The 26,369-nt window shown below is 40.6% G+C and overlaps 2 protein-coding genes across 3 annotated transcripts; one reads left to right on the top strand and one right to left on the bottom strand.

The window, feature by feature from the left end:
• Positions 1-1,246: 1,246 nt before the first annotated feature.
• On the top strand, positions 1,247-13,620 carry scpep1 (serine carboxypeptidase 1). Its single transcript, XM_053443218.1, has 13 exons — positions 1,247-1,375; positions 3,318-3,457; positions 5,518-5,607; positions 5,914-6,069; positions 6,482-6,556; positions 7,131-7,203; positions 8,455-8,492; positions 8,606-8,734; positions 10,367-10,451; positions 11,696-11,809; positions 11,929-12,066; positions 12,154-12,317; positions 13,383-13,620. Exons 1-13 carry the CDS (start codon positions 1,321-1,323, stop codon positions 13,443-13,445), a joined length of 1,320 nt encoding a protein of 439 aa, XP_053299193.1. The 5' UTR covers positions 1,247-1,320; the 3' UTR covers positions 13,446-13,620.
• Positions 13,428-25,865, bottom strand: engase (endo-beta-N-acetylglucosaminidase). Of its 2 annotated transcripts, none has more exons than XM_053443215.1 (14): positions 25,676-25,865; positions 23,510-23,589; positions 23,208-23,409; positions 22,362-22,510; positions 22,089-22,243; positions 20,190-20,338; positions 19,919-20,090; positions 19,732-19,838; positions 19,475-19,586; positions 18,042-18,229; positions 17,787-17,923; positions 17,036-17,135; positions 16,789-16,900; positions 13,428-16,130 (listed from the first exon to the last, which is right to left on the bottom strand). In XM_053443215.1, the coding sequence occupies exons 1-14, from the start codon at positions 25,780-25,782 to the stop codon at positions 15,729-15,731; spliced, it is 2,172 nt and encodes a 723-aa protein (XP_053299190.1). In that variant the 5' UTR covers positions 25,783-25,865; the 3' UTR covers positions 13,428-15,728. The 2 variants fall into 2 exon arrangements, with proteins under 2 accessions (XP_053299190.1, XP_053299192.1); XM_053443217.1 differs by having other exon boundaries at positions 23,505-23,589; positions 25,676-25,731.
• Between the last annotated feature and the right edge of the window lie 504 nt (positions 25,866-26,369).

Here is a 26,369-nt window from a genome sequence, read left to right as displayed (position 1 = left end):
TATATTCTCCTCACCCTGTATATATTATGTTTACTTTGTGTATTATTTATGTTCAATTTAAATTTTTATATTTTCTTGCATTCATATTGCATGTTTACTTATTTATTACCATTACTGATGTCTATTTTTTGCCAGTCCTTTTTGCTGCTGCAAGACAGCAAACTCCCCCATTGTAGTTGTATAATAAAGTATTGTCTTATCATATTGTATCATATATTATTGTATCTTATTTCATCGCATCATATTTTATCTATTATATCGTGTCGTTTCTTAATTTGCAACTACTACTGCTTTGTTGATGTTTAAATCAAGCACATTTTGTGTGGATGCAGCTACAATGTTTATGTGCCCTCTTATGGTCCTCCTGTTTCTAAAAGCTTAGGTCAGCCCGGAGAAGCAGGAAACTACCTTATCAAACCATTCAGCTACAACGTGTACCTAATAAATGACAGGACTGGTATATAGGGTAACATCCTTTGAATATATCTTATGACTCACGGTTCAGAATTACAACCAAAAATCTGTAATGGGATGTATAGCCCAGCAGTCATCAATGTAGTAAGGAGAATATTTTTGATATGACTGATATCCAGTCCTATATTTTAAGTGAAAAAATTGAGAAAATATATATTTTATAAACATTTCAGTTCCGTTATTAAAGTATTATGACGATAAATCTGATGTTTTGCACAAATAATTTGCGTTACTTAAAAAAATGTCACCTTTTATTTTGATGGTCAAGCGCTTACAGGAAGTCGTCATTCCTTACAATCGTTCCCTTTAACTAATTTCAAACACTGCCCTCTGTTGGCTTGGAGTGGTTTCAGAATATTGGAAAACAACATCAACTGGTTAAAACCAGGAAACACTGTTCGTGAAAGTTTAAAGTCACAGTTTTTTTTAAATGTATTCATTTGTTAGTTTGTCATGCTGGTGATGATTTTTTTTAAACAATGGGGACACATACAAACCTTAAGGCATGTATCAACGTCTTCAGAAAGCACACTCTCTCTACGAGTATCCCCTGTCCCTTTATTTGGGGTTTGTTCCTGTGTTTTGAGTGTATGTGTGTGTTGTATAATATACTCTGCAACCTGCTATTGTTACCATGTCTTGTTTCATATATTATTTTGATTATGCCACGTATAAAAAAAACTAATAATGATAATAAATAAGTAAAAAAATAAGTTCATTTTCAAACTGTGGCGGAGGGAAAAGGAGGGGGCGGAGGAGGCATCGATCAGCTGACTGGTTTGGTCACATGATTTCTCGTCGTCATAAAGCTGCACAGAGCTACAAACACACACACACACTTCAACCATGGTCCCAACGTGGACCCTCTCGTTGCTGCTCCTCACCGGCCTCGTCACTAAAGGTAGGATCGATCGGTCACTTCCATGAGCAGCAGCCCCCGGAGGTCACATGTATGTTTTTTACGAGTAAACTGAGAAATCCAGTGTTCACGTCTATGGTTCACGTTTGCTGACTCCGCTGAATGCGCAACGTTTAATTTGAGCTCAGTCATCTACACGAGCTGCTCCCAGCGGGGCACTGCCGTGACTCTGTGGTGAGTTAGTTCCATAGACTGGTTAGTTTACCTGCAGATGAAGGAAACTCTGGGTTTTCCTTTCTAGACTCATAGAGGAGTTTTGCTCCATGTTACTGTGGAGCTAACCTGATGCCTGCCAGCTGTTCTTCCTCTTGAGGCTGAGGAGGTGTTAGGAGACAGAGATCACACATTAAGGCTTCATCCTCATCTGAGAAAAAAATCTATACAACCACACGTGACCATGCATCTATAGGCAAGACAGGACTATTTATATAGCATATTCAAAACGCTTTACATGATACACAAAAGGCATCAGGACGATTTGTCAAAGTAAAAAAACTTAAAAAACATATTAAAGTTACAAATTTTTTTTTAAAAAAACAGTGAAATGAGGACATATTTGATTAATAAAGCGTTGTGACCAACCAGGAAGTCTTCAGCTCTGATTTGAGGAACTAACATTTGCAGCAGACCTGCGGTTCTCTGGGAGCTTGTTTCACGTCGGTGAAGAATAAAAAAACTGAAACCTGCTTCTCCAGGTTTAGTTTAGACTTAGGGGACAGAAAGCAGACCTGTACGTCTGTAACGTAGCAGTAGATCAGAAATGTATTTTGGCCATTAACCATTTAGTGCTTTATTAATTTTCTTAAATGATACACAAACAAGGCAAATTCCTGTTGATTTAATCAAATAATTCTGTTTTATATTTTAACTCCAACATATACTGAAAACAGCTTAAGAGCCTTCTTGTGTATGACAAATTTGAGTTATTTTAATAAAAGACAAATTCTTCCAATGGCTGCAGTGTTAAACACAAGGACGGGTTTACTTTGAATGAAGATCTAAATGTGTGTGAGGAGCTTCTGACGTACGATCCTATGATCTATACGTTTTGAGTGAGCATGATGGTGTGGCTGGAAATAATTTTGACATTTGGGTAAGAAAAGACAGAAATTAAGTCTGTGTAGTCTGAACTCTAACAGCTTTTCAATTATTGTTAAATTTTTTTAAAGTTATAAAACGCTTTGGAGTGAAACCTTCAAATGCAAAATGTAACATTTAAATCACAAAAATCAATTGGCTGTTAAATTGTCAGACCACAGGGTTATTGTCAATTTTTTTGATAGATTATGTCTTATCAGTTTGATATTTGAATCTAATCCAAATCCAGCGGCCTTGGGGATTTCTCATTCATTCAGCAAATGAAAGTCGGTAAAAGTATATGATCCAATGGACTGTACTTAATAAAATGTAAAAGTGTAAGCTTACTGACTGCTGGTGTGAACACTGTCTGAAGTCACTGCATTTCATTTAAAAGTAAAGCTAAACTCTTACATTAAATGCAGTGTATCATCAATTTAAGAAATAAATCAAGTCTGCCCAGGACGGTAGTGTGGAACAAAATGTAAAGGAGTAAATTTACTGACTCTCTTTACATTTCAATTCATGTTGGACATTAATCTTTTCCACCAGGTTGAAATTGCTGCTGTATTTACCCTTTGCATTGTTAATGCTGCATCTAAAAGCTCCTTTCCCTTCTATAGGCTTTTTTTTTATTATTCACCACAAGCCCTTTATTCAGACTGGACTTTCAGAGTTGATAGAACAAATTCCTTCTGATGATCTGGATCCATGAACTCTACGTTTCAGCATTAATCTATTTAATAGTTCAGGCTTTTAACAGAGAACCTGCTTTCTGTTCTATGGAGGCTTCTATACTGTGTAAGAAACACTGTGACTGAAGCAGATCTCCTTGAATCCTCTGCAGGGCTCTCCATCCCGCTGGCAGATAAAGAAGCCTGGAACTATGTGGAGGTGAGGGAGGGGGCCCACATGTTCTGGTGGCTGTACTACGCTGACAGCCAGTCTGCCGGATACACAGAGCTGCCTCTGGTCATGTGGCTGCAGGTAGGACACGCTTACGTCGTCAAATTCTGACTGTCAACTTGATCACTAAACGTCCACAGCAGCATGTCTTCGGCTGCAACGCACACGTTCATGGGATTCTTTGTACGCTGTATGTGCTTAATTTCTCCATGTTTCACCAAACCTGTTCGAGTACAGCAAAGTGTAGTTTCGAACCCCACGTCTGCTTTTGTTCTTGTCCAAGTTGCATCTTTGTTTTTAGCAATGCAGCTGTAATATACCACTCAGCCACTATTTTAAACATCAAGACCAAGTTACTGTGCATGAGGAGCACGACTCGGCCAGTGAAGAGGTGACAGTTTGGTCTTTGAGACGACTATTCATAATGAAGCTGCTGCTGCAAACTTTAGAGTATTGGGTTTGGCAGATGTGAGCATTTACCAGCCAGGAGGTCTCATAAAAGATTAAACTAATTTGCATTATGGGAAAGGTTTAGTTCCTCAGATCTTGGACTCTACTGCCTTTATGTTATAATGGTATTGAACCTGTTACCAGTACTGCCCACAGGATGTAATGTATGGTAATTCGAGATTTAATGAGCTAAACCATGTCAATGGAAATGAGTCATGTTCTAACTGGAGGGTGAGTGATTCTCATCCCATGTTAACTCTAAAAAAAGCTTGTAGTGGTCAGTTTGAATGACTCACTGCATTGGTGCTTCTTTTTTTAACCACAGAAGAGGAACTAACAATGATGTTGTTTAGAGCCAACCTTCCAAAAGTTAAAAAAATGTAACTATTCTTGTTGTTAAAGGATTCATTGTGATATCACTGTGTATCACTGGCTAACTTAAATCCCCCCCCCCCACCAGCCTGAAAACCCATTTGATGAGCTGTAATTTAATAATGGAGCAAAGAAAACAAATTTGCGCTGCTGCAACAACCCTACATGAGCTAGATAAGCACTCTATACATTTTCAAAGGGCCTTGAGGACTTTGTTGTGCAATAGAGATGGACAGTATATATAACACTTCTTTTAATAAACACATTAGTGAATTCTACATCCACAAATTAGTCTTAACATGCTGTCTGGAAATGGATGTATGAAATGTAGAAAGGTCAGTTTAACTTGTCATAAAGGTGTCCTAATTTCGATGGGGTCTTTTGTTTAATTAGATCTTTTAGAAATCAGTTGAGTTGCATTGTTTACATTTTCCGCTTCCTCCTCCTCCTTCTATCCGCGTACTCCTCGACCGATGCAGCAGTGTCACCCCAGTATTTATATCTCAGGAACAATCAGACCAATGACTTGACCCCTTGATCCAAAATACAATATAAGTGCACAAGTCAACCTGTCCCAGTAGGATATCAGTGATTGTTTAGTACAAAGCAGGGGGATGAGAAAGGTGATGAAGGTGCAGTGATTGAGTGAGAATTTTAAACTGAATCTTGTATGTGACAGGAAGCCAGTGAAGGGAGCTCAGTCTGAGTGAAATTCAAGACTATTTGTTTAACCTAGTGACAAGTCTAGGCACGGAGCTTTGAATTGCTTGTTGATCGAGTGCTGAGTTCCTGATGGCGGAAAGGGCACCGCAGAAGTTGATACAGGAGAAAACAAAAGTGTGTTTAAACGCATCTCTTATTCCTTATTAGAGACACCAGGTGGAAAAAATGGTATTTAGACATTAGCTTCTTAATGGCTGTGTCGAACGACAGTGAGTGATGGAATAAAAACCCTGAATTACATAGACTAGAGTGGGAGGCTGAGGAAAGAAATCCTAGACTCTTCAATAAGAGGGACGACTTTATCTGAAGCAACCACAGAAGTTCTGTCTTATCAGTGTTGAGTTGCAGAGTTTATGGTGGGCCAATCTCGAATAGCTGTCTCAACAAGCACGAAGCTCAGATAACCTGAATGTCTCACAACGGTTCAATGAAAAATTAAGTTGGATGTCATCTTCAAATGGGGGATATGGCAGTACTTGATGTAAAGAACAGTGTTTTTTTTTACTTCTGAAAACAGTTGAATGTAATCTATAATTATTTGTTTTCAGGCGACAAAACGTTTAATAGCTGTATATAATGTTTTTTTGTGTCTTTAGGGTGGACCAGGAGGATCAGGAAGTGGCTTTGGGAACTTTGAGGAGATCGGACCTTTGAACCGGGACCTAGAGCCCAGAAAGCAGAGCTGGGTATGATGGCTGCCTTTTTTTAATCAAGTTTATTTATTTTTTTAACACTGCAGAGATTAAATGTAATACAAAATTATGTAAATTCCCCTGGATTATTGAAGAGGGAGCAATGAGGTGTTCTTTGGTTGAGCATTTTCCTGCATTGTGTCTTACAGTCTATATTAATCTGAACTCTTAATTCAAATCCAAAGGATTCTTCCCTTTGTAGGTTATAGGTCTTGTATTGGAAGAGTATTCCAACTGTTGAAATGACATGATAGCATGTATATATATATATAGTGTCCGTCTGTGTATTGTCTCTTCCAGGTGCAAGCAGCCAGTGTGTTATTTGTAGACAACCCTGTGGGCACTGGCTTTAGCTACACTGACGGGCCTGATGGCTTTGCGACCGATGTGGCCACGGTGGCCTCAGACATGCTAGTGCTGCTCAAACACTTCTTTTCAGAGAAGACTGACTTCCAGGTATGTCGGCTCTTCGCTTCCCTGTAGTGACGGGTGTGGAATTGCGTGCATTTCAGTGGCATTACCTGGTTTACTATGAAGCTTGTGGCTAAAAGTGTAAACACAATATACTTTGAATCCTCTTAACACACCTTGAATGAATCCAACTATGAATCTGTCTGGCTTTCGAATTCATCTGATTGCTGAGGACCTGAGTGCAATGTAGACTGAAATATTTTTGATGTGCGATTCTCTTAAACTTGAAAAAAAAAACATGTATATATATAAAATAAGTTATGTACTATGACATCTTATCATTGACATCACAGTAACTTGTTTTAGAGAGAAAGCTGTTAAACCAGTGTTGCACTACCTGCTCAGTACCTACCAAGGTTTTCTCTCTTTGAAGTGCTGGTTATTCTCTTCTCTGCAGAGCATCCCCTTTTACATCTTCTCTGAGTCATATGGGGGAAAGATGGCCGCTGCGATCTCACTGGAACTCTCCAATGTGAGTTCACTGCATTTTGAGTCTGACGGGGGAGCATTAGAGAACTGTCAATTGTAGGGTCGGGGTATTTTTGCCTGCCCATTCATCATTTAAGTAGTTTTCCTGTCAACATTCCTTCTAGTATAGAAGAAAGGATAAACATATTTTGAGAATTTTTTAAGACTTAGTTGAAACTGTTCAGGAACAAATGACTACTTTTAATGGTGGTTGCTCGAAAAGTTATTAAATGTGATATTTCAGTTGTTGGGTCCAAAATAGTAAGCTAAATGGTCGGACTTAAATAGACTTAAATGTGGAGGGAATTGATTAAATGTCTTTACGGTAAAAACTGCATCATGCAAGTGCTCTTTATTACTTGAGTAAGATTCCTTTAATGCCCTTGGTTAAGTCCTGATATTGTTCCAGTAAACTTAACGCCAGATAAAGTAAATAGGTCTGACATTTCAGGTTATAGTTATTGTATTTTCATGGTTTCCTGTCCATCTTTTTAATTCAGATGAGTTTCTCATTGAGAGAAAAAAGGTACATTTGTTACCAGGTGCTGTGTTTTAGTCCATGTCCCTTGTCTGTCCAGGCCATAGCACAAGGAACTGTGAAATGTAACTTTGCTGGTGTGGCACTTGGGGACTCATGGATTTCCCCACTGGGTCAGTATCATTCAGTTTTTACTAGAGCTGTTTCACTACAATGTTTCCTTCCACATAACAATTCCCAAACCTTAATTTTGAGTATTGGCTGATTTCCATTGCACTTAAATAACGGCTGTATGCTACTAACCCCGTATGGAAATGATGATCATTGTGGTATGGCCTGGCTCAGGTTCAACCCTTTAAAAAAAAAAAACTGTATTCCCTACTGAGGTCTTGCATATGGTAGATGTTGGCGTTTTTCTTCTGGGACCTCCCAGCATGGAAAATTTCCAAATTGCAGACACTCCTGGAAATCCCTTCTTCTTTGCCGCTCTACAAACAATACTTGCCAGTGGAAATACAGCTTCTGTTTTGGACAGGCAAAGAAGTGATTCTTGGGAAAAGAAAATTTGGATAAAAGTACTATAGGCTAAAGATGTGGTATTAGATCGGAATGAAGAGATGCATTCTCTCCCATGCCCGACATGGTATTTTTGACTGTATCCGAGGTATTTATGATACTGTTATTGGAACATCTCTGGTCTTTTTTCCCTGCACCTAACTACATTGACATATGGAAATAAATACTGGAATGTTGCACATCTGGATTATGGGACAGTAACAATGCCCACAAATTCCATGTATATTACCCAATAGCAAGACCCTTGTATGCTTTTTTTTTTTTTTTTCAGGAGTTAAGTGATTTTGCTAAGCATCAAGTTGAATTTATTGTAGCTCTCCATTAACTTCAAACCCATGTTTGAATTCAATGGGCTGTGGAGTCTGTCACATGACTACCGGGTAGATTTCTCCCTGTGAAATTCAAGGGAACGGAGACCAATTGAGAAAAATGCACCACACACGACCAGAGAATATCATTAACCTAAGGAAGGCTTGTGTTTTAAAGCAGAGCAGAAAATAAACCCTGCAACAAACAGCAGGACATCTCTCCACAGTTTGTGTTGGATGCTAACAGTAAACTTAAAAAATAAAAAAAGGAATAATGTATTCGTTTTATATTTGTTTTTAAAGACTTCAATTATTTTGGGACTTTGGCTAAAAACAAAACCCTATTAAATTGACTTGATTTCTATTGACTCAACATTTTGGTACGCACTTGTGTGTTGTATATGACAGACTTAATTTATAAATATATATGATTGCTCTATATTACATTACATTGGATCAGGTCCTCTTAAAGTGACATTTTTTTTATCTTAACTTTTCTGTGGAGAACCATTCACTGTAAGACTTGTGCTTCATCCACAGACTCTGTCATGACGTGGGGGCCGTACCTCTACACCACCGTAAGTAACTAACAGGAGAGGGAGTTGTCCCTCTTAGAGATGTCTGCTATCATCCAGTTTTTGGGAGCGAAGGGGTCTGAGTTTTTAATCTAACTGTGGTCTCTGCTGTGCAGTCGCTGCTGGATGACAATGGCCTGGCGGCCGTCAGCAGTGCAGCGGAGATGGTGAAGCAAGCCGTGGAGCAGCAGCAGTTTTTGAAGGCCACAGAGCTGTGGTCTATGACGGAAACTGTGGTGGAGCAGGTTGGTGCAGGAAATACCTCTACACTTCACTGCTTGATACAACATGTTCACTCCATATGCAGGAAAATGTTAACTGTGTTTATCAGTGAATACAAAGCTCTGTCCATTATAATGGATAATTCAATAGCTAGATGGCAAAATATATATTTCCGCAACTTTATTATTTTGTAACAAAAGTACTGACTCTTTTGTGTGGTCAGGTGAATCATCTGTTTACTTATCCTTCAGATGTGACTTGATTGGAGTTACATGTGGCAAACTGAGCTGACGTGTGTATGTACAGATATCTTTGTTGACCTTTTTGAGCCTGGAACTTATGGAGGGAGGACATTTGGGCTGGTCCAGACTATCTGAACCATGTTCAAAGAGACTTTAAGACTTGGTTTTAGGGTTAGAATTGGGTTCAATTTAGGTTTAGTGTTAGGCATTTTTGTTGTGATGGTTAAGGTCATGGTAGGGGGCCAAGGAATGTATCTTACCAATCAGTGGCCTTACTAAGATGTGTGTGTGTGTGAAAGCCTGGTCCTAATATGGCTAAGTATTATTTCTGTGCTCCTGATTAGGTTAGCTGGGAAGATGTGTGGTTTGGGTTAAGCATTAATTAGTTTGGGTTATGGTTACACTGTCAACAATGAATACAGGTCAATGTAGATAGATGGACATAGATGGATAGATGGATACTTTATTAATCCTGTGGGAAATTTAGATCATCCAGTAGCTTATACACTTAAACAAATCACTGACATACATACATAAATCACATACAGAGAACATATTTACAGATACAGGAATGGAATGCAATGATGTCAGTGTCCAGTAGGTTAGTGTTCTTGTGCGGCTGGAGTGGATAGTACAATAAAATATATCTATATAAAAACAACAGACAAAACATACATATATATATATATATAAATAAAAGAATATGTAGTGGTAAAGTATGTGCATGGGGCTAGTATAGCCAGTAAAGGGATGGACAGAGGGTTGGTATATAATAATGAGATGAGTAGAGCAGGACAAAGGATAGCTACGCAAAGGTGTGTATTTGGTGCTTCTCCGTCCACAAATGAATCCAAAGCTAGAGTAACAGCGATTACTGTGACCGTGAAATGATCAGCAACCACGATGTCAACAACATACAGAATTATAGTGTAGTTACTGTGTGTCAAAGTAAGAACTGAAGGCACAAGATGAAAAAATGTAGTTACACAAGTACTGTAGCATTTTAATGTGTTGTCTGACCTGCACTCTGGACACAAGTCTGCATTGTCCCACTGTTTTGAGTGAAGTTAGTTTAGTCCAGTGAAGCATCACAATATTTAATTTCCACTAGAGACTTGTCAGCAAGTCTTGGTTTTTTCTCTTACGTATGTTCAGCCTACCATCATATTTACTGGACATGTGTGTTAATTAAACATCAGTGCTGGGCAAGAGGATTACAAAACTGTAATGGCCAAAATGTTGAATTAGATTAATTATGTCAGTGTGTCGCCTTTGTTTTAAAGTTCAACACTAATGTTTTGGTGTTGACTATGCTCGGAAAAGTATTTTATATATTTACATTCACAAACCAGTCTGTGTGAAGGGGTCGTGAGGATTCATGCAGGCTTTTTCATTTGATTTTTTTCTCGTCAGTACACTAACGGGGTCAACTTCTACAACATCCTCACCCAGGACCCAGATGAAAAAGTCCGCTCTTCAGTGGGAGAGGACTTCATTGGTGAGAAGTTGTTTCAAGTGATCACATCCATTCATCAAATTCTAAAATGTAAGAGCAGCTAACTGGGTTTAGTGACATGGGAAGAAGTTGTTCCGACTCCCACAAAGGCTCTTTGCAAAAAAGTGTCCGACACATCCAGATAAGTAGCTGCAGTAAAAATGATCCATTCATCCAACAATTGAGATGTAAGTCATAATATTATGAGAATAAAGCAATGTTATTTAACGAAAATGGTCATGATATTACAAGAAGAAAGTTGTTATTTGATGAGTAAGTCATAATTGATTGTGAAAAAGTCATCACATTTCTAAAAAACATATAGAATTACTATCAGAAGAAGAAGCAGCAGGGATAACTTGTTGGATTCTTGAGAAACTCTGAACCTCCTCTGAACATCACATATATGTAACCAATGATAACTTCACAGTTGATCACTAGTGCAGACAGTTTCTTTCACAATATTGCCAAAGCCCTGCTACTTGTGTTCATGTTGAGCAGATGTGACTAGAGATTAGATATTTTATAATTTGTGAAAATAGAATAACCTAACAACATGCTCCACCTTCCTTATTTTAATATGCTGAACAATTTGATCTTCTGATATCCGTTCTCTTGCATATCATTTTATTCTTGTGATGTTGTGACCTGATTCTCATATAATTGGTAAATGCTCTGTATTTATTGAGCTTTTCTCATCTTGATCACTCAAAGCATTTGACACAACAGTTAGGCCGTTCACACACACACATGCATAAGTGAAGCATTTTCTTTATCACACATCAGCCACACACTGTCAGCACAGCTGTTATGGGCCATTTGGGTTCAGCCGGCTGCTTAAGAACACTTAAAGGGGTTGGTGGACATCCAGTTCTACCTCCTGAGCCACAGCCACCCAATATTATGACTTTATTCTCAAAATCTCCATTTTCTTTTTCCCCTTTATGTCGCCCTAATACTCTTTCATAGGGAACACACTCAGATCTGTAGGATCAGGTGTCTTCCATATAAGCTGAACCAGCATCAGAGATAAAACTGCAAAAATATCTAACAAAATAGAATTGAATCATGAGGCCCTGCAAAACTGACTGCCGCTGCTGCAGAGTCCAGAAGATGAGAGTCAAGGTTCTTGTCCTCTCTTGTGTTAGTTTCCTTGCTATCAAGTATCGGCACACCACAGAATCAAGGATTATTGCCATCATAGTTTTTTATTTAATTATCAATGATGTGTTTCTTCTTTCCACCAGCTCTGCAGGCCCGTCGTCACATTCGTCCCCTCCACAGCCAATCACTGTCTCAGCTGATGAATGGACCCATCAGGAAAAAACTGGGCATCATTCCCCAGAATGTCACCTGGGGAGGTACTGTGTCTCTTAGGTTCAGTTAAATGTCTCAAACGCACATTCTAGACTCAGATTTTCCTGCCTCGTTAGAAGGGTTTCCATCTTTCTTTCTTCTCCCTGTGCTGCCACGTATCCAGGCCAGGCAGAGGATGTGTTCAGCCACATGGCAGGAGACTTCATGAGGCCGGTGGTGGACGTCGTCAACCAGCTGCTGATCGCTGGAGTCAATGTCACTGTCTACAATGGACAGCTGGACCTCATCGTGGACACAATTGGTAACTGGCTCAGAGTGTTCTCTTGTCCTCAGCTCCAGTAACTGTGAGCCGTTCAGATCTGCCTCACGAATCAACTTCTCATCTCAGGTCAAGAGCTGTGGGTGAAGCAGCTGAAGTGGGGCGGGCTGCCAGGCTTCAACAAGTTGACGTGGCGCCCCCTAGATGACCCCATCGCCCCAGGCGTCACTGGAGCTTTCTACAAGACCTATAAGAACTTTGCCTTCTATTGGATTCTCAGAGCTGGTCACATGGTGAGATAATGGCTGCAGATGGCAAACATTATGTGAAACAAATGTTTGGGGGATAATGATGCAATAAATCAAAGGGGGTCACAGAGGAGGCAGCATTTAGGTACAAACTGGTTCTGGTACCATTTTAGTAAATTATCAGCAATTTAGGGACCTAATTGTACTTTGATGAATCATTGTCTGAGCAGATAGTCACCATGTGAGGGGGAGTTTTGCTTGACGAGGACATTTGACCCTTGTATAAAACAAGTCTCTGGGACAGCCTTCTTCTACCTGCACGATAGCCGGAAAATGAGGAACATCCTCTCTCAAAAGGATGCTGACAGTAGTGGAGCCAAACATTTTTCAGTGGGGTGGCCTGGATGGAACTTGTGATATTTTTGGGGTTGCATAAGAATCACTATTGCATGAACATAAAAACGGGTATGAGTAGAAAATAAGTGGCTATTCAAAGGCAAAGCCTACTCTATACAAATGTAGTGCAATATACAGATTATCTTCTAATTAACTGATTATTATATTTTTTAATTCTTGTTTTTAAACGTCATGTGTACGGTTGCTTGATCTATTCTATAATACAAGTGTCCCAAACTATTACTACCGTTCTAGGAGCAGTAGTTCAGCTCAGCCTATGGGGATCACTCACAGGATGGGACTGTACCTTAAGTTTCTTAACAAGCCCGTTCATTTATTAAAGAGTTCGTAGCACCGTATTGTTCCAAAAAAAATCACTTTGCTCTTAAACACATCTCTTCCCTCCATTTCTCCCACCTCTCCTCTCTTCCCTTGTGGTTCTCTGCTCACCTCAACTCCTAGAGGCTGATGTCTGCCTGATTGAGTCTAGTCAGGTTACTTCCTGTTAAAAGGGAGTTCTCTTCTCTCTCCAGTAATGTTGGAAGGTCTCTACCTTAATATGTAAAGTGCCTTGAGATAATGTATGCTGGGATTTGGCTCTATACAAAATGAATTGAATCTATACAAGAAAATCCCTAAAGTAAAAGTAACACGAATCATAACAATTTAACAATCTGTAAGAATTCAACATATACTCTTCTCCTCTGTGGACAGATTCCCTCAGACCAGGGACCAATGGCGTTACAGATGATGAAGATGATCACCCAGCAGGCCTGATCCCCCCCCACTCCGATGCCAGCTGGAATGGCTCTGACAATCAAATGGAAATCCTGACTTTTTTTTTGTTTTTATTTTCTGCTAAACCAAATCCAAAATCTCACACCTCCTTGATCATGACAAAGACCTGTGTAGATTTCAGCTTTAACACCAATAAATACTGTTTGTTTTTGTACACGCTGGCTTCTTCTCTGGTACATTATTCAACGTTTCAAATATGCTCTTTCTATGCGTCCGCGCTGGCAGTGACTGGAGGAATTGCGTTTTCAGGTTGTCCGTACCTCCAATTCCGCTGAACAGGATGTCTCAAGAATGATTTAAGGTATTATTTTCCAGCATTTCTCTATGATTTTGGGTCCGACTAAGAGGATTTCAGTTTTATCCACGTCACGCTTTAGGAAATAATGGCTCATCCATGTATTTATTGCTGAAAGACATTTAGTGATGGTGTGCAGTGCTTTTTTGTCTGGATCAGCAACAATGCGTAATTGTGTAAAAGCAGTGGTCTGGTTCAGGAGGATTAGAGTTTAGTCTGAGGTCGCTTTTTATTTTAACAGGAGCAGTTTCAGTACGTTAATGTTTCTCTTAAACGTGACATCTTAAGATCAGCTTGAGGGAATCTCTTCAAATTTGGTATAAACGCTCACTTGGACTCGCTGATTAACTGATTTGATTTCAGAGGTCAGAGTGACCTTCTATAAATCTGGAAAAAGATATGTACACAGAAACTGCACTGGTTGGTGGAGGCATACTGTTAAAGTTTAAATTGTAATGACTTGTGTGAGAAACTTGGAAAATGTCTGTCTCTCCTTTGCCAATGCACCTTTCAGAGTTGGTCCCTCCTACCCGGCTCAACCAATGAAAATTTATGCTCGAAAGCACACACCCACACCTCCACCAGGGAAGGTTCACACTTCCTCTTGAACATTGTGTTCTCTTTTGTTCCTTTTTAATCCAAGTGCTTGATCTTTCAGGTTGACAGCGGGACTTGTTGATTTTGTAATGCTCTCTCTCAAAAACCTCCGCTCACACTCCACTCCAGTCTAAGATCTTCTTCTCACATTCTAGCTGCTACGTGCGTGTGTGAAATGTTTATCGGATTTTTTCTATGCAATTTTAATAACTTGACTATTTTTATAATGCTGTCGTCCTCATTAATTTCTATATTAAGGAGGTATATCTTCTGTCCAGGCTTTCAAATACAGCCAACAAATGTATTAATTGTAAAGCCCTTCCTGGGAAGGCCCCTTGGTACACTTAAGGGCTTCCTTTCTTACAGTGAATTATAGCTTTGTCAAAATCAATTAAATTTAATAATCCCACCACACTTCAAACAAATGCTTTGTTTTTCCAATTTTAAAAAAAAAAAAGGAAAAACTAACATCCCATTCAGACATTTTATTATGACATCTTTGAAATGTTTTTATATCTTGACCTGGGCCCACCTGTGATCAAGTCAATTGGAAATAATAAGGTCGAAGGAGCTCAGAGACGGGACTGTGAGGCACGGATTTGGAGAAGGCTACAGGAAAACCCCTCACACGCCCACAGAGGCCCACATGTTCATTGCTTCTACTCTTGCTCCGCACATGCTCCACAGATGTTTTTTTAAAAGCACTTAGTAATCATGAGATCTTGGAAAGGGCAATACAAATTAGGTTATTTTGATACTTATCATAAACAATGCAGAAAAATATATTTAACTGACATCCAATTGAAATATTGAATATACATTATAATAATGCATATAGAATAAGACAAATCCATATAATTATGCAAAACAAACAATGTTAGTATTGCCTACAATCATCAACATCAGGTCTGAATACACAGTGAACCGACATGTTTCTTTGGTATGTCTCTTACAAGTAAAATAAAAACATAGATAGACCGTTCCCTTTTGGGGGGTTGTCTCCATCACATTGCTTACTAATTGGACAGATTGATATCCCTGAAATTTACCCGATTTGATGTTATCCTGTAACAGTCCAGTGTTCCCTTGATCTTTTTGAGCATTGTATGTGTGTATATATATATATTTCTATCTATCTATATATATATAGATAGATGGATAGATATACTGGGCAATAATTCATTTTTGGTGGATGGCGATTACCACTAAAATCAAAGGCTGCCTGTATAAGTTATTGTTAAACCAAGCCTGAAAACTTTTCAGCAACTAAAGAGCTCCAACTTCTTAATATTGAGGTTTGCATCAGTTATTTTTATAGAAACATTTGCGTTAGGGTTAATAAACAGCAGCCTGGTAACGTTCATGTAAAATCATTGTGTGACGTCTGCTGAGTAGCTGATGCTTCTTCTTCCCCACTGACTCTCTGGGACCAGAAAGCCCTTGCTGCTTACTGGCTCCACCACCAGTTCCAGTAAGCCAGGGGGCCTCTGCACTTCCAGCTCTGTTACCCTAAACAGATTTGAATACGCACGTCCCAACAGAACCAGCTCTCCTGGAGGGATTCGGGGATCAGGTCCCCTCAACCGGCGCCAGTGCACCCTGAAGTGCCGCACGGTCTTGCTCGAGTAGTCCCAGCGCAGAGTGGCGTTGAGGTGCAGGCGAGGAGAGGTGGACTCTGGCAAAGTACCAACACCACGAAGCCACACCACATCATAAATGCACATACCCAGAACCAGCTCAGAGGGAACCTGCAGACGGGCTACATCCAGGACCTTGAGAGAGACAAGATGCAGACAGACAATAACAATTAGAATGGGAAGAGCTATCAGATACTTGTGTCAACCTAGATCAGCTGAAATCAAAGAGCTAAAGGGAGAATTATGTTAAAGTTCCCGCCCTGCAACTGAAGTTTAACATGATGAAATGAGCTGAAGTGAACCTCCTGTAATAAATCAGGGACGGAAACTAGTTTTGGCTCAAGCAAAGGCACAGTTGGAATCAATTGGTTTTGAACAGTTATGGCAGTTACTACAGCTGACCACCTGATGAATGAAAGCCTTTGAAGTGTCAGAGTGTGACCACTGAAATGTGCTGATGAGTCAGTTGGAGAGCAGGTGACCGAAATTCAAGTTTGAATGGAAATCGTAGAAAACAAGTGATCGCTACTTCCCATTTGTCACTAGAATTGTTGGCTGATGTGCAAGCACTGAATAGGATTTACTGTATACATATACACATACACACACATATATATACAGATATATCTAGAGACAAAGAAATGTGTTCCCTTTTTATATTATTTTTGTTGTTGTTGTTGTTGATCAATATTATTAACTGTAACCACACCCCATTAATGATTTTTCCAAGTTGTCAACTTTTATCTGCATCTCTAATAAAGTGGTTGAATGCAGTGGACTCCTATCGTCTCACCATGATCTCTCCCACCCTGCAGCTGAAAGGCGTGTCCTGAGGGTCTCCCCTCCGCTGGATGCTGACACCAACTTCTCTAAGAGTACAGCCGCGAAGCTCCAGCTGCAAACACCTGCACGTGGTAACATGAAGGGAAGAGACTGAGCAGTTTACAGTGAAATCCGTCATTTTCAATGCTGCATCCAGAAACAACACGTTGGTTGGAAATCTGATCTGATTAACATAACTGCTTCCAGTAGTGTCCTACCTGACTGTCCAACCGTCTGGGTTCAAGTTTCCACACAGCTGAGAGAACAGGCTCACCAGCTGGTGGCCCTCATCCAATACCTCAGGCTGCACTGTGGTGACTGCAAACATTGAATATGTGCAGTAAATACTTGGATATAATTGAGTGAACATTGAACTCATGGATGTGAATGTGTTTTGGTTCGGGATCAGTGTAGCAGCCAGTGGAACCTAACAAGTAACAAACTTGGATGCTAAAATCTGAGTCTAATGAACCTGAAGCTAAAACAAGGTTGGAAACAAATGCAATTTTCATATTCTTATCCTTGACCTATCTTTATATTGTAATGCGTATTTGTATTGTCTGCTCCAAGTGTAGCTTTCATCCTTTGCAATTCACCTTTTGTACCACAAGCTACCACATTATTTAACACTTGCTCATGCTCTACTGCTGGGGTTGGTGGTCATTTGAACCAGCGAAAGATAGGGTAAGTGCTGAGAAGACTATAAATATGAAGCATGTTAACTTTGAAACAAAAGCCTCAGCGGTTTGAGGCATCAGAGTTTAACAAATCTTCTTATTTTAGGATAAGGCATCCTTCAGACTGAGTAGGAGTGAGGGTGATGAGTAAAATGAGTGATTCATGAATTGATAACCTTTGATGTAATAATGATTATTAGAAAATGATTATGGCTGGCATTGGCTTCAACCCTCACAGATGTGTCTGTAAAGAATATGCAAGTGCAGACAATGGACAATGTCAAGAACTCACGTTTGACATTGTTGTCGTCCATGGACAGACTGTCATCTGTTGTCTTCAGCTCCAGGGAGACACTGATCCCAGCAGATGGTTTATGGATGAAGCTCACCAGGATCTTTGATGGTAGGGGTACATTGAGGGAGAAGATGCTGAGAGACGCAGAACAGAGGCAAAGAAACAACGGGTACAATGAGCATGAGCTTGTGTGTCTGGGGAGGTGGTGCTGCAGCACCACAACATAAAATGGTGAGCAGAAGACACACACACTTGGCAGAAAGTGTAGATGTATGAGAGGCAGGGATGAGGCCCTCGAGCAGCAGTGAGCAGCCTCCGTTCCAGGCGTCCTGTGGGCAGCCACGGCTCCTCAGCCAGCCCTGGCCCTCCAGCTCCGTATGGTAGTACAAGGGCTGGATCTCCTGGGCAGTCAGGTTGAACCAGCTCCTCTCAGTCTCATGCTGCAAACACATCATAATAACAATAAACCTTACTTACATTGCACATTTCAAAACACAGTTACAAGGTGTTGTACAAGTTAAAATAAAATATTGTAAGCAAACTATAGGATAGTTAAACTGGAAACAATTAGAGGGGATTTAAAGGTCACAGCAATAAAGCAAAAACACAAAAGTGTAAATGCAAGATAAAATAAAACATTGTAAAATTATTAAGATAGCCAGTAAGATCACTACTAGGTTAAAAGGTCAATTCAAACCCCAATGCTTAAGAGAGGATAAGGAGTTTGCTAGATGGATCCCCTCAAGGAGATTGTTCCAAAGAGTGGGAGCCTTGACAGTAAAGCCCCATGAAGCATAAAGCAACACAGCATTAATCAAGCATGCAAATAAATCTTCATATATACACAATGCATTTCACCAAACAAATAATGTGAACACTGGAGCAAATCTACTGCATTCATATTGTCACTCTGAGAATAAAAACTGAACAGCTCGACTGACAGTGGATTTGAACAACCAGGTGTGTCAGAGACCCTCAGTGGGACAAAAACATGTCATTTTAAATGATGTAATCACTTCTAAAATAAACTTAAAACAGTGATACAACACATTCTGATTTAAAGAACCACACCCAGCAGCTGTAATCAAACGGGTTATGGACAGAAGAATGGTTTTACAAAAGGATAAATTAAGACTCCCAGATTTGTTTAATGGCTGTGAAACTATCAATGTGAGAAAAGACAGTCTGATCTTTTCATGTACTTGGTGCGTCTGTGTTCTGGTGCCCAGTACTGCACAGAACCACACCACAGTGTGAGTTATTGGTATTTCTATTGAAGTAGGGTTTTAGAAAACGTTAAAATCCAGTCCAGTTTTATTTTTTGTGAAAAAGTGGCATTTTATTTATAAGGAGGTTTACCTGCATATACCCACTGATATTGGTGTCAAAATGGTTGAAGTATGTTGTTTAACTACCATGGTCTGCAGCTTGAAACAAGAAATGTTCAGTCCAATCCTTGCACTAAGAATATCTAACAGTGAATGAAACAAGAGAAAAATAATAAATCACTTCATTATGATGTTAATTAAAGCATTGTAACTGACTTCACAGCTTTCTTTTCTCCATGTAGTTCTTCTTGAATTGGAAGTGTGTTGAAATATCTTTGAGAGAACTCAAACGCACTGACATGTGCGACCAGTAATGTTAACATTGTGTGTTTCCCTCTTCCACTGTTCCACCAGTACCTTTCCTCTCCAGTAGAGAGCCTTCCCGAAGCCCTGGCAGAAGGAGGAGATGAAGGGGAGAGGCGAGGCTGGTCGGTGGATGTACAGGTAGTCTGACAAAAGAGCCCAGAACCTGCAGGAAGGTTAAGAACATCCTATTCTTGATTTATTCATCTCCTCCCACTGACTAAACAAGCTGCTATTTTTAATACGCTTTCTAAATTAATTGGCGTTTAATGAGTGTAATAAAGTCAGTGTCAATACTGCGCAGATCTCACATGTCCTGGTTCTTGCGGAATTCAGTCTTATCCTCGTTGCTCTCGTACACCCAGCCTGGAGCGAAGATGGCTGTAGAGAAGTTGTGCTTCCTGATGATCTCCAGAGCCTGAAGACAAACCGCACAGTCAATTGCCTGCAAGTGATTCATGCATATTAATAAAAAGACACCTTATCCAGAGTGCGTACCTTATTGGTTTCAAGCATTCCTCCCACCACGTCGCCTCGGCCGAACACGTCTACCCCGATATAGACGTCAGCCTCACGGCCTTCAATCACACTGTCTTCTTTCATCCCCTCCAGGTTCTGCTCTGTCCAGTTGTAGTTAGTGAAGAAACCATCACAGGCATCGAAAAACATCCTATTATGAGGAGTTTGGAGCAAAGTTTTGGATCAGTAAGTTACCAATGAAGTAAAAAATTTGAACCAAGTTTTGAAACAACAAAAGACACCACTCTACCTGTTGGACTGGTTGAGTTCATTCTGCCACAGTAGCTGTCCGCTCTCGAGCACGCTGTCATACCACAGCACCTGGCTGCCAGAGACTCGCTCGTGCATCTGGTCCGTCAGATAGCGCAGGAACAAAGGTGTGTTCTTCACCGCAACTTCCTGCAGGTAGAAGACAGTGCACACAATTTGTTTGTACTTCAGGGCGTGACACACTCTACACTGGAAACATAACACAAGACTACAGGCATGCGATTACCTCTGCGATCGACATGCTAACATATTCACAGTGCAAGCAGACTTATGTTAACTAACTCACCAAAGTATTAATAAAATCGAGTCAGTGGGATTCATCATCTAGGAGGGAGCTACAGTGGCAAGAAAAGGGGAGAGAAACTGTATTTCTGTATAAATTTGTCTCAATAATACTAATTTGAGGTGTGTTCCAGCACAAATAGATATATTTAAATCTGACGAGAGGGTGTCTGTAATGCTGTCTATAATATGGTTTCTAGTCTCCTATCATGATTCCCAAAGTAAACACAGAACATTTAATGGGGTATTTACCCTAGTAACAGATGAAATAAAAAATAATCCCTGGAGCTGAGTTAATCTGGAAGCAAAAACGCAGAGCACGGTGTCTTTGGCAGAAAACCACAAATGAAACTCCTACTCTCCCCAAAAAACCTGCAAAACTCATGCAGCACTACACTTGGCGTGAGCACTGCATACCATATCCCAAAGGTGAAGAAGGTGTGGAGGAAGCATCAGAATTTGGGGCTTTGCAACCCAATGGAGGGATAGAATTCAATATATGTACAGGCTGGAACACTTGACTGCTCTATTACAACTGAAAACAGAGGTATTCATAAACAGCTGGTCCCCCATTGCTCTACTCTTCCATTTGATATGATAAGCAGAATATATAGATATATTTATTTTCTTTTCTCTTTGTTTTTGCCTTTTAAGCAATGGATATTTGCAGGCCAGCAACTTTCTCTTTCGGAATACTGTCTTAATGTAATGTCATGTGAGATGTACTGTGTTTGTGGACAATGTTAATGTGTAACTCAATTCTGATATGCCTGGATCCTAATGGCTTGGGCCCAAGACATCCATGGACAGTTAACCCCACTAGCCTAAGACTTTTACCCGTGGCACCTGATTTCATGTTAAAAAGGATTGGATGTGATGTACTGCATGACTGCATTTGATAAAAGGAAATAAAAAGAAGTTCAAAAAAAGAAAGAAGAAAGAATTTGGGGCTTTGCATTCTCTGGGCCTAGACAGCTCAACATCATTGAGGGGGGGAAATGAATTCTTAAGGTAGTCAGTGTAATTTACAGGACAATAAAAGGGAAATTGGTGACGCAGCAGAAGAATGATCCCAAACATTAAAGTAAATATACAACAAAAAGATTTCAAGCTAAGAAAATGCACCTTTTGGAGTGGCGCGGTCAGAGCTCCAGACCATAGACTGTAAATTAAGATGGACGACACGTCTGCTTCCTTAAAGTGATCAATACTGGCTGCAGTGTAGATCATAAATCCTGCCTCCTCTATGTTAATAGTGGGGACATGGCTAAATTTAAAAAAGAGAGAGAGAGAGTACACGGCAAATAATTTTTTCTCACAGATGTTTTTTTTCAGTGCAGTTAGTTCTCATCACACTGATATATGTTTTCCACTAAGTTTGGTTATAATTAGTTATTTGATGCTAAGATTGACAGCTGAGAATGACTCTGGCTGCAAATGCACAAAATGATGGTGTTTGTGTCCTGGATATATTTGCTTAATTTCTGGATAGTGGGAGAAAGTGGAGACGCGTCATCCATTGTGACAAATGCACTCTATGGCCACCACCGAAAACGAAATGTGGTGTTGTGATGAGCACCAGAAGTCCATAACTCACACCAAGGGTATTCTCTATGTTAATGAGCCAGCCATCGAAGCCATAGTAGTGGCTGATCTGGACTAGTTTATCAGCTACTGCTCGATACGACTCCTCGTCTTTCAGGAAGGCGTCACACGCCTTGCGTCCATCATTCCACTCTGTGATGAAAGTCCCTGGAAAGAAAGCCAATCACAGCGAAGATGTGAAGCCCTGTCAAACTCTCACTACATCTTGATACTCGTGATATAAAATGTATAATATGAATTCAGGACGACTACATTTTTCACTCACCTATAACGACGACTCCATGTTTATGTGCAGCACTGGTCCACACAGCAGGAGGAATAGTCACCATGTTGTGCGTGAAGTAGTTGAAAATATCAATGTGTTGCCAGTGGTAGAAGGCATACGGATCTTCGACACTTGTCCCCTGGACAAACCTCAACGACAGAAGACAGGATGACATGGCATTATGGAACATGAATGGGGCAGCAGGAACAAAATAAAATCGAGGAAAGCCTAATTAGAAATGAATGATCATGTATGAATCATCGACCCAAGGGCTAAAACGAGCAGCATAATCCATCCGGGAAACAATTGTAGTATTTATAGTCTTAATTAGTGGCTTTATTTAGGCATATGGCTCATGTTATGATGACACAGTCAGAGTGCACCTAAGGGACACATGCACACGGACTTCACTGAGTCATAACTCATAACTTCCACATGCAGCCTCCAAAGGCTGTGGCCCCTGAATCAGGACACAGACATACAGTTTGTCCCATGAGTTGAAACCTAATGGACTAGGACAAAGACCTACCAAATACTTAGGGTGGTCTTTGGGGAGCACAGTGGTCTCATTAACTTTAATATCAATAGCTGACTTTCGGGGAGCAAATCCCTGCAGCAAGGTTCCAGGATCGAATAGCTGTTTAAACAAGCGTTGCATCCAGGCGTCCACATACTTTGGGCCGTGTAGTGCTTACTCCCTAATTTAGGTATAGTGCCATGTAAAGCCCCTAAATCCTGAAATATCCTTTCAGCTCACTGTGAACTGTGTTGAGTTTGTAAACATGAGAAATGAGCTGAAACAAAATGTTTCCTTGTGGGGCTTGTTATTTCCTTATAAATTCACACCTGTCATCTAGGTAGCCGCCCATCATGTCATGAGACACCAGCGTCCGACGTGGACTACTGGCCAGGGGGGGCTCCCGAGCTGCCAGAGGGACGGCCGCCACATTGAAAGGGTTTGCCTCGCTTCGTTTCCATGTCAGAAGCTCCTCTAGAGTCTGAAGACCAGAGCTGATTGGCTCGTAGGTGTCAGCATCATAATGTTTGGCTGGAAAAGAATAGGAAATATCACGTTAAATGAAGTTTGGACAGCAAGATATCAACTGCAGCTCAGATTTAATGAAGACGTGGTGGTGTAGTCACCTGACCTGCTAGCTGCGAGGCTGTATACTGGACAACTTCATGGATACTGCTTGAATCCATGGGTTGATCCAAGCAAGACTCCAACCTGGTGAAGTAAAAGCAGACATAGACACCATATGAGGTTCATTCATTTGTTGTATTGCACAGAGGAGCTTGAGCAGTAATTTATCTGGATTGATGTTTTTCCACAGGCTACTTGACTTTTTGATGACATTTTCGAAAAAAATTACAAAACGACACTTTTGATAACTTCCAAAATATAGATACAGAGCAAATATTCAAGGCGGAAGACAAATTTAGATAAAGTCTTAAACTATGACTACATTTTAGATTGCCTATAAATGTGGTCATTCTGAACAGTATGCTTTGATCATGGCGGTTAAGCGCTGTGTCTCAATTCAGGGGCTGCATCCTTCAGAGGCGACATTTCAAGACCGATTGCGTCACAGCGGAAGGACTAGGCTGTCCCACTTTGAAGGGTCTTTTAAATGCGGCTAGAAAATGCGTCCTTCCACCACCAAGAAATGAAGAAAAACGTTTTTTAAAAGAGATAATGGTGCAGACCGTTATCTCACTATCCTGCTTCAACTCAACCAAACAGCTATGCGACAGCGGCAGCAGGGTAAACTAGTCCGGGGGTGCGGGGGGGCAAAAAAAAAGGATGGGAATCTGATGGTATTGTGTTGCTGTAAACATGATAACCTGATCTACGCGGCAGAGTTAAGACGTTACTTCCTGCCTATGTCTGCTCCAGCTTTCACATGAATAATGTGGAGGATTTGATGCTGTTGTGAACTCATCTGTGCAGAAACCTCCCGCTGCGTTGTGAATGTGTGAAAGGCAGACTCTGGGTAAACTCCTTAACCAAATCTCTGGATTTTACCCGGAGGTCATTTGAATCAATACTTATGATCTTTAAGAGCACAATGGAGAAGGGGGCCTCTCACTGGTTGACCCGGGGCCTGCAAGACCACTACAACCGCCCCTGGAAGGAAGCAACTCTTTGTCACACAGGACTGATGTGTGTAGTACAAGGCTAGTTGAGTTTGCACTTCAGTGTGAAGTGCCACTGTGACTTGTCATGGTAGGAAAAGAACACTCTGTTCAGCTCGTGTCCCAGTGAGACCTTACAGTGAGACCTTACAGTGAGTCCTTACAGTGAGTCCTTACAGTGAGTCCTTACAGCTGGGTCCTTACAGCTGGGTCCTTACAGTGAGACCTTACAGTGAGTCCTTACAGTGAGGTCCTTACAGTGAGACCTTACAGTGAGTCCTTACAGTGAGGTCCTTACAGTGAGACCTTACAGTGAGTCCTTACAGTGAGACCTTACAGTGAGTCCTTACAGTGAGACCTTACAGTGAGACCTTACAGTGAGACCTTACAGCTGGGTCCTTACAGTGAGACCTTACAGTGAGTCCTTACAGTGAGGTCCTTACAGTGAGTCCTTACAGTGAGACCTTACAGTGAGTCCTTACAGTGAGTCCTTACAGTGAGACCTTACAGTGAGACCTTACAGTGAGACCTTACAGCTGGGTCCTTACAGTGAGACCTTACAGTGAGACCTTACAGCTGGGTCCTTACAGTGAGACCTTACAGTGAGACCTTACAGTGAGACCTTACAGTGAGGTCCTTACAGTGAGACCTTACAGCTGGGTCCTTACAGTGAGACCTTACAGTGAGACCTTACAGTGAGACCTTACAGTGAGTCCTTACAGTGAGACCTTACAGCTGGGTCCTTACAGTGAGACCTTACAGTGAGACCTTACAGTGAGACCTTACAGTGAGACCTTACAGTGAGACCTTACAGTGAGACCTTACAGCTGGGTCCTTACAGTGAGACCTTACAGTGAGACCTTACAGTGAGACCTTACAGTGAGACCTTACAGCTGGGTCCTTACAGTGAGACAGTCCTTGCAGTCCTTGCAGCCCCAGTACTGTAAAACTGATGCAGCTGAATGGAACTCACCATCATCAATTTTTGTGTTTACAGAACTGTGTGGCTGAAAAAGTTCGTTAAGTGACATTCGTTGATTGTCGGCAACCTTCCTGTGCAGCTGTCGATAATTAAGCATCTCATGACGAACCTGCAACATTAAAGCTACAGAAGAATCGTTCACTCTGGCTCAGTTTAATTTGTATGAGGCTGTGAAGGAAGTGAGGAGCTACAGTACCGGCTGGGTTCTGGTCTGTCCTTCTTCCCGCTGATACCATCGCTCTTTTCTCCGTCCTCTCGTCTCCTTCTTCCGGACACTTTGTTTCCTTCCGCAGTCACAGACATTTTACCACATTCCGCTGAATCCCGACGGAAATGTCAGTTGAAACAAGGAAATGGAAAAGTGTCACACCGGCAATTGCAAAGCCTTTTCCGGACTTAATCCTTCACAATAAAAGCACCATTTTCAAAAAATAATTTTAGGAAAAAACATAAAAATCCAACAAAATTTGCTTGAATAGAATTTTAAAATACTCATGTTATAACTTATTGTTTCAAAAATTACAGACAAAATCTTTAATGAAAATAACCCTTAACCATTTTTTTTTCCATTTTAAACGAAAGAGCTTGAGATGAAGCCAAGTTTATACCCCATATTGCATGACCTTTATTTAGTTACTGTGTTTATTTTCTATCTGTTTGCACTCAGCTGCCCATGAGAGAATGGACCGAGGCCAGCTGGACAAAGGAAACACTCTTTTGTTATTGTGCAGAACCAGACACTTTTATTTTGAAGAGATTGGTCCCCAGCAGAAAACTATGGAACAACAACAACGGGCACTGAGCCCAGGAAGATATATGGCAAAATACAATCTGGGCTTCATTTGCTATGTTCAACCAGGACAGGTTGCCACTGTATCACAGCGTCATCA

The sequence above is a fragment of the Pleuronectes platessa genome, chromosome 16 (genome assembly GCF_947347685.1).
Source record: "Pleuronectes platessa chromosome 16, fPlePla1.1, whole genome shotgun sequence".
NCBI classification, from domain to species: Eukaryota; Metazoa; Chordata; class Actinopteri; order Pleuronectiformes; family Pleuronectidae; genus Pleuronectes; species Pleuronectes platessa.
Note: the sequence above shows the minus strand (reverse complement) of the source record. Positions and strands in the feature narration are given on the sequence as shown.

Excerpts from the sequence above, each read along its gene's own strand:
- engase (XM_053443215.1), bottom strand. The coding sequence starts at position 25,782 with ATGTCTGTGACTGCGGAAGGAAACAAAGTGTCCGGAAGAAGGAGACGA. Across the intron at positions 20,339-22,088 it reads ACATAGAGAATACCCTTGGT|GAAGTTGCGGTGAAGAACAC; the intron begins GTGAGTTATGGA and ends TTCTACCTGCAG. Across the intron at positions 17,136-17,786 it reads GGACGACAACAATGTCAAAC|TCACCACAGTGCAGCCTGAG; the intron begins GTGAGTTCTTGA and ends CAATGTTTGCAG.
- scpep1 (XM_053443218.1), top strand. The coding sequence starts at position 1,321 with ATGGTCCCAACGTGGACCCTCTCGTTGCTGCTCCTCACCGGCCTCGTC. Across the intron at positions 6,070-6,481 it reads CAGAGAAGACTGACTTCCAG|AGCATCCCCTTTTACATCTT; the intron begins GTATGTCGGCTC and ends TCTTCTCTGCAG. Across the intron at positions 7,204-8,454 it reads CTCATGGATTTCCCCACTGG|ACTCTGTCATGACGTGGGGG; the intron begins GTCAGTATCATT and ends CTTCATCCACAG.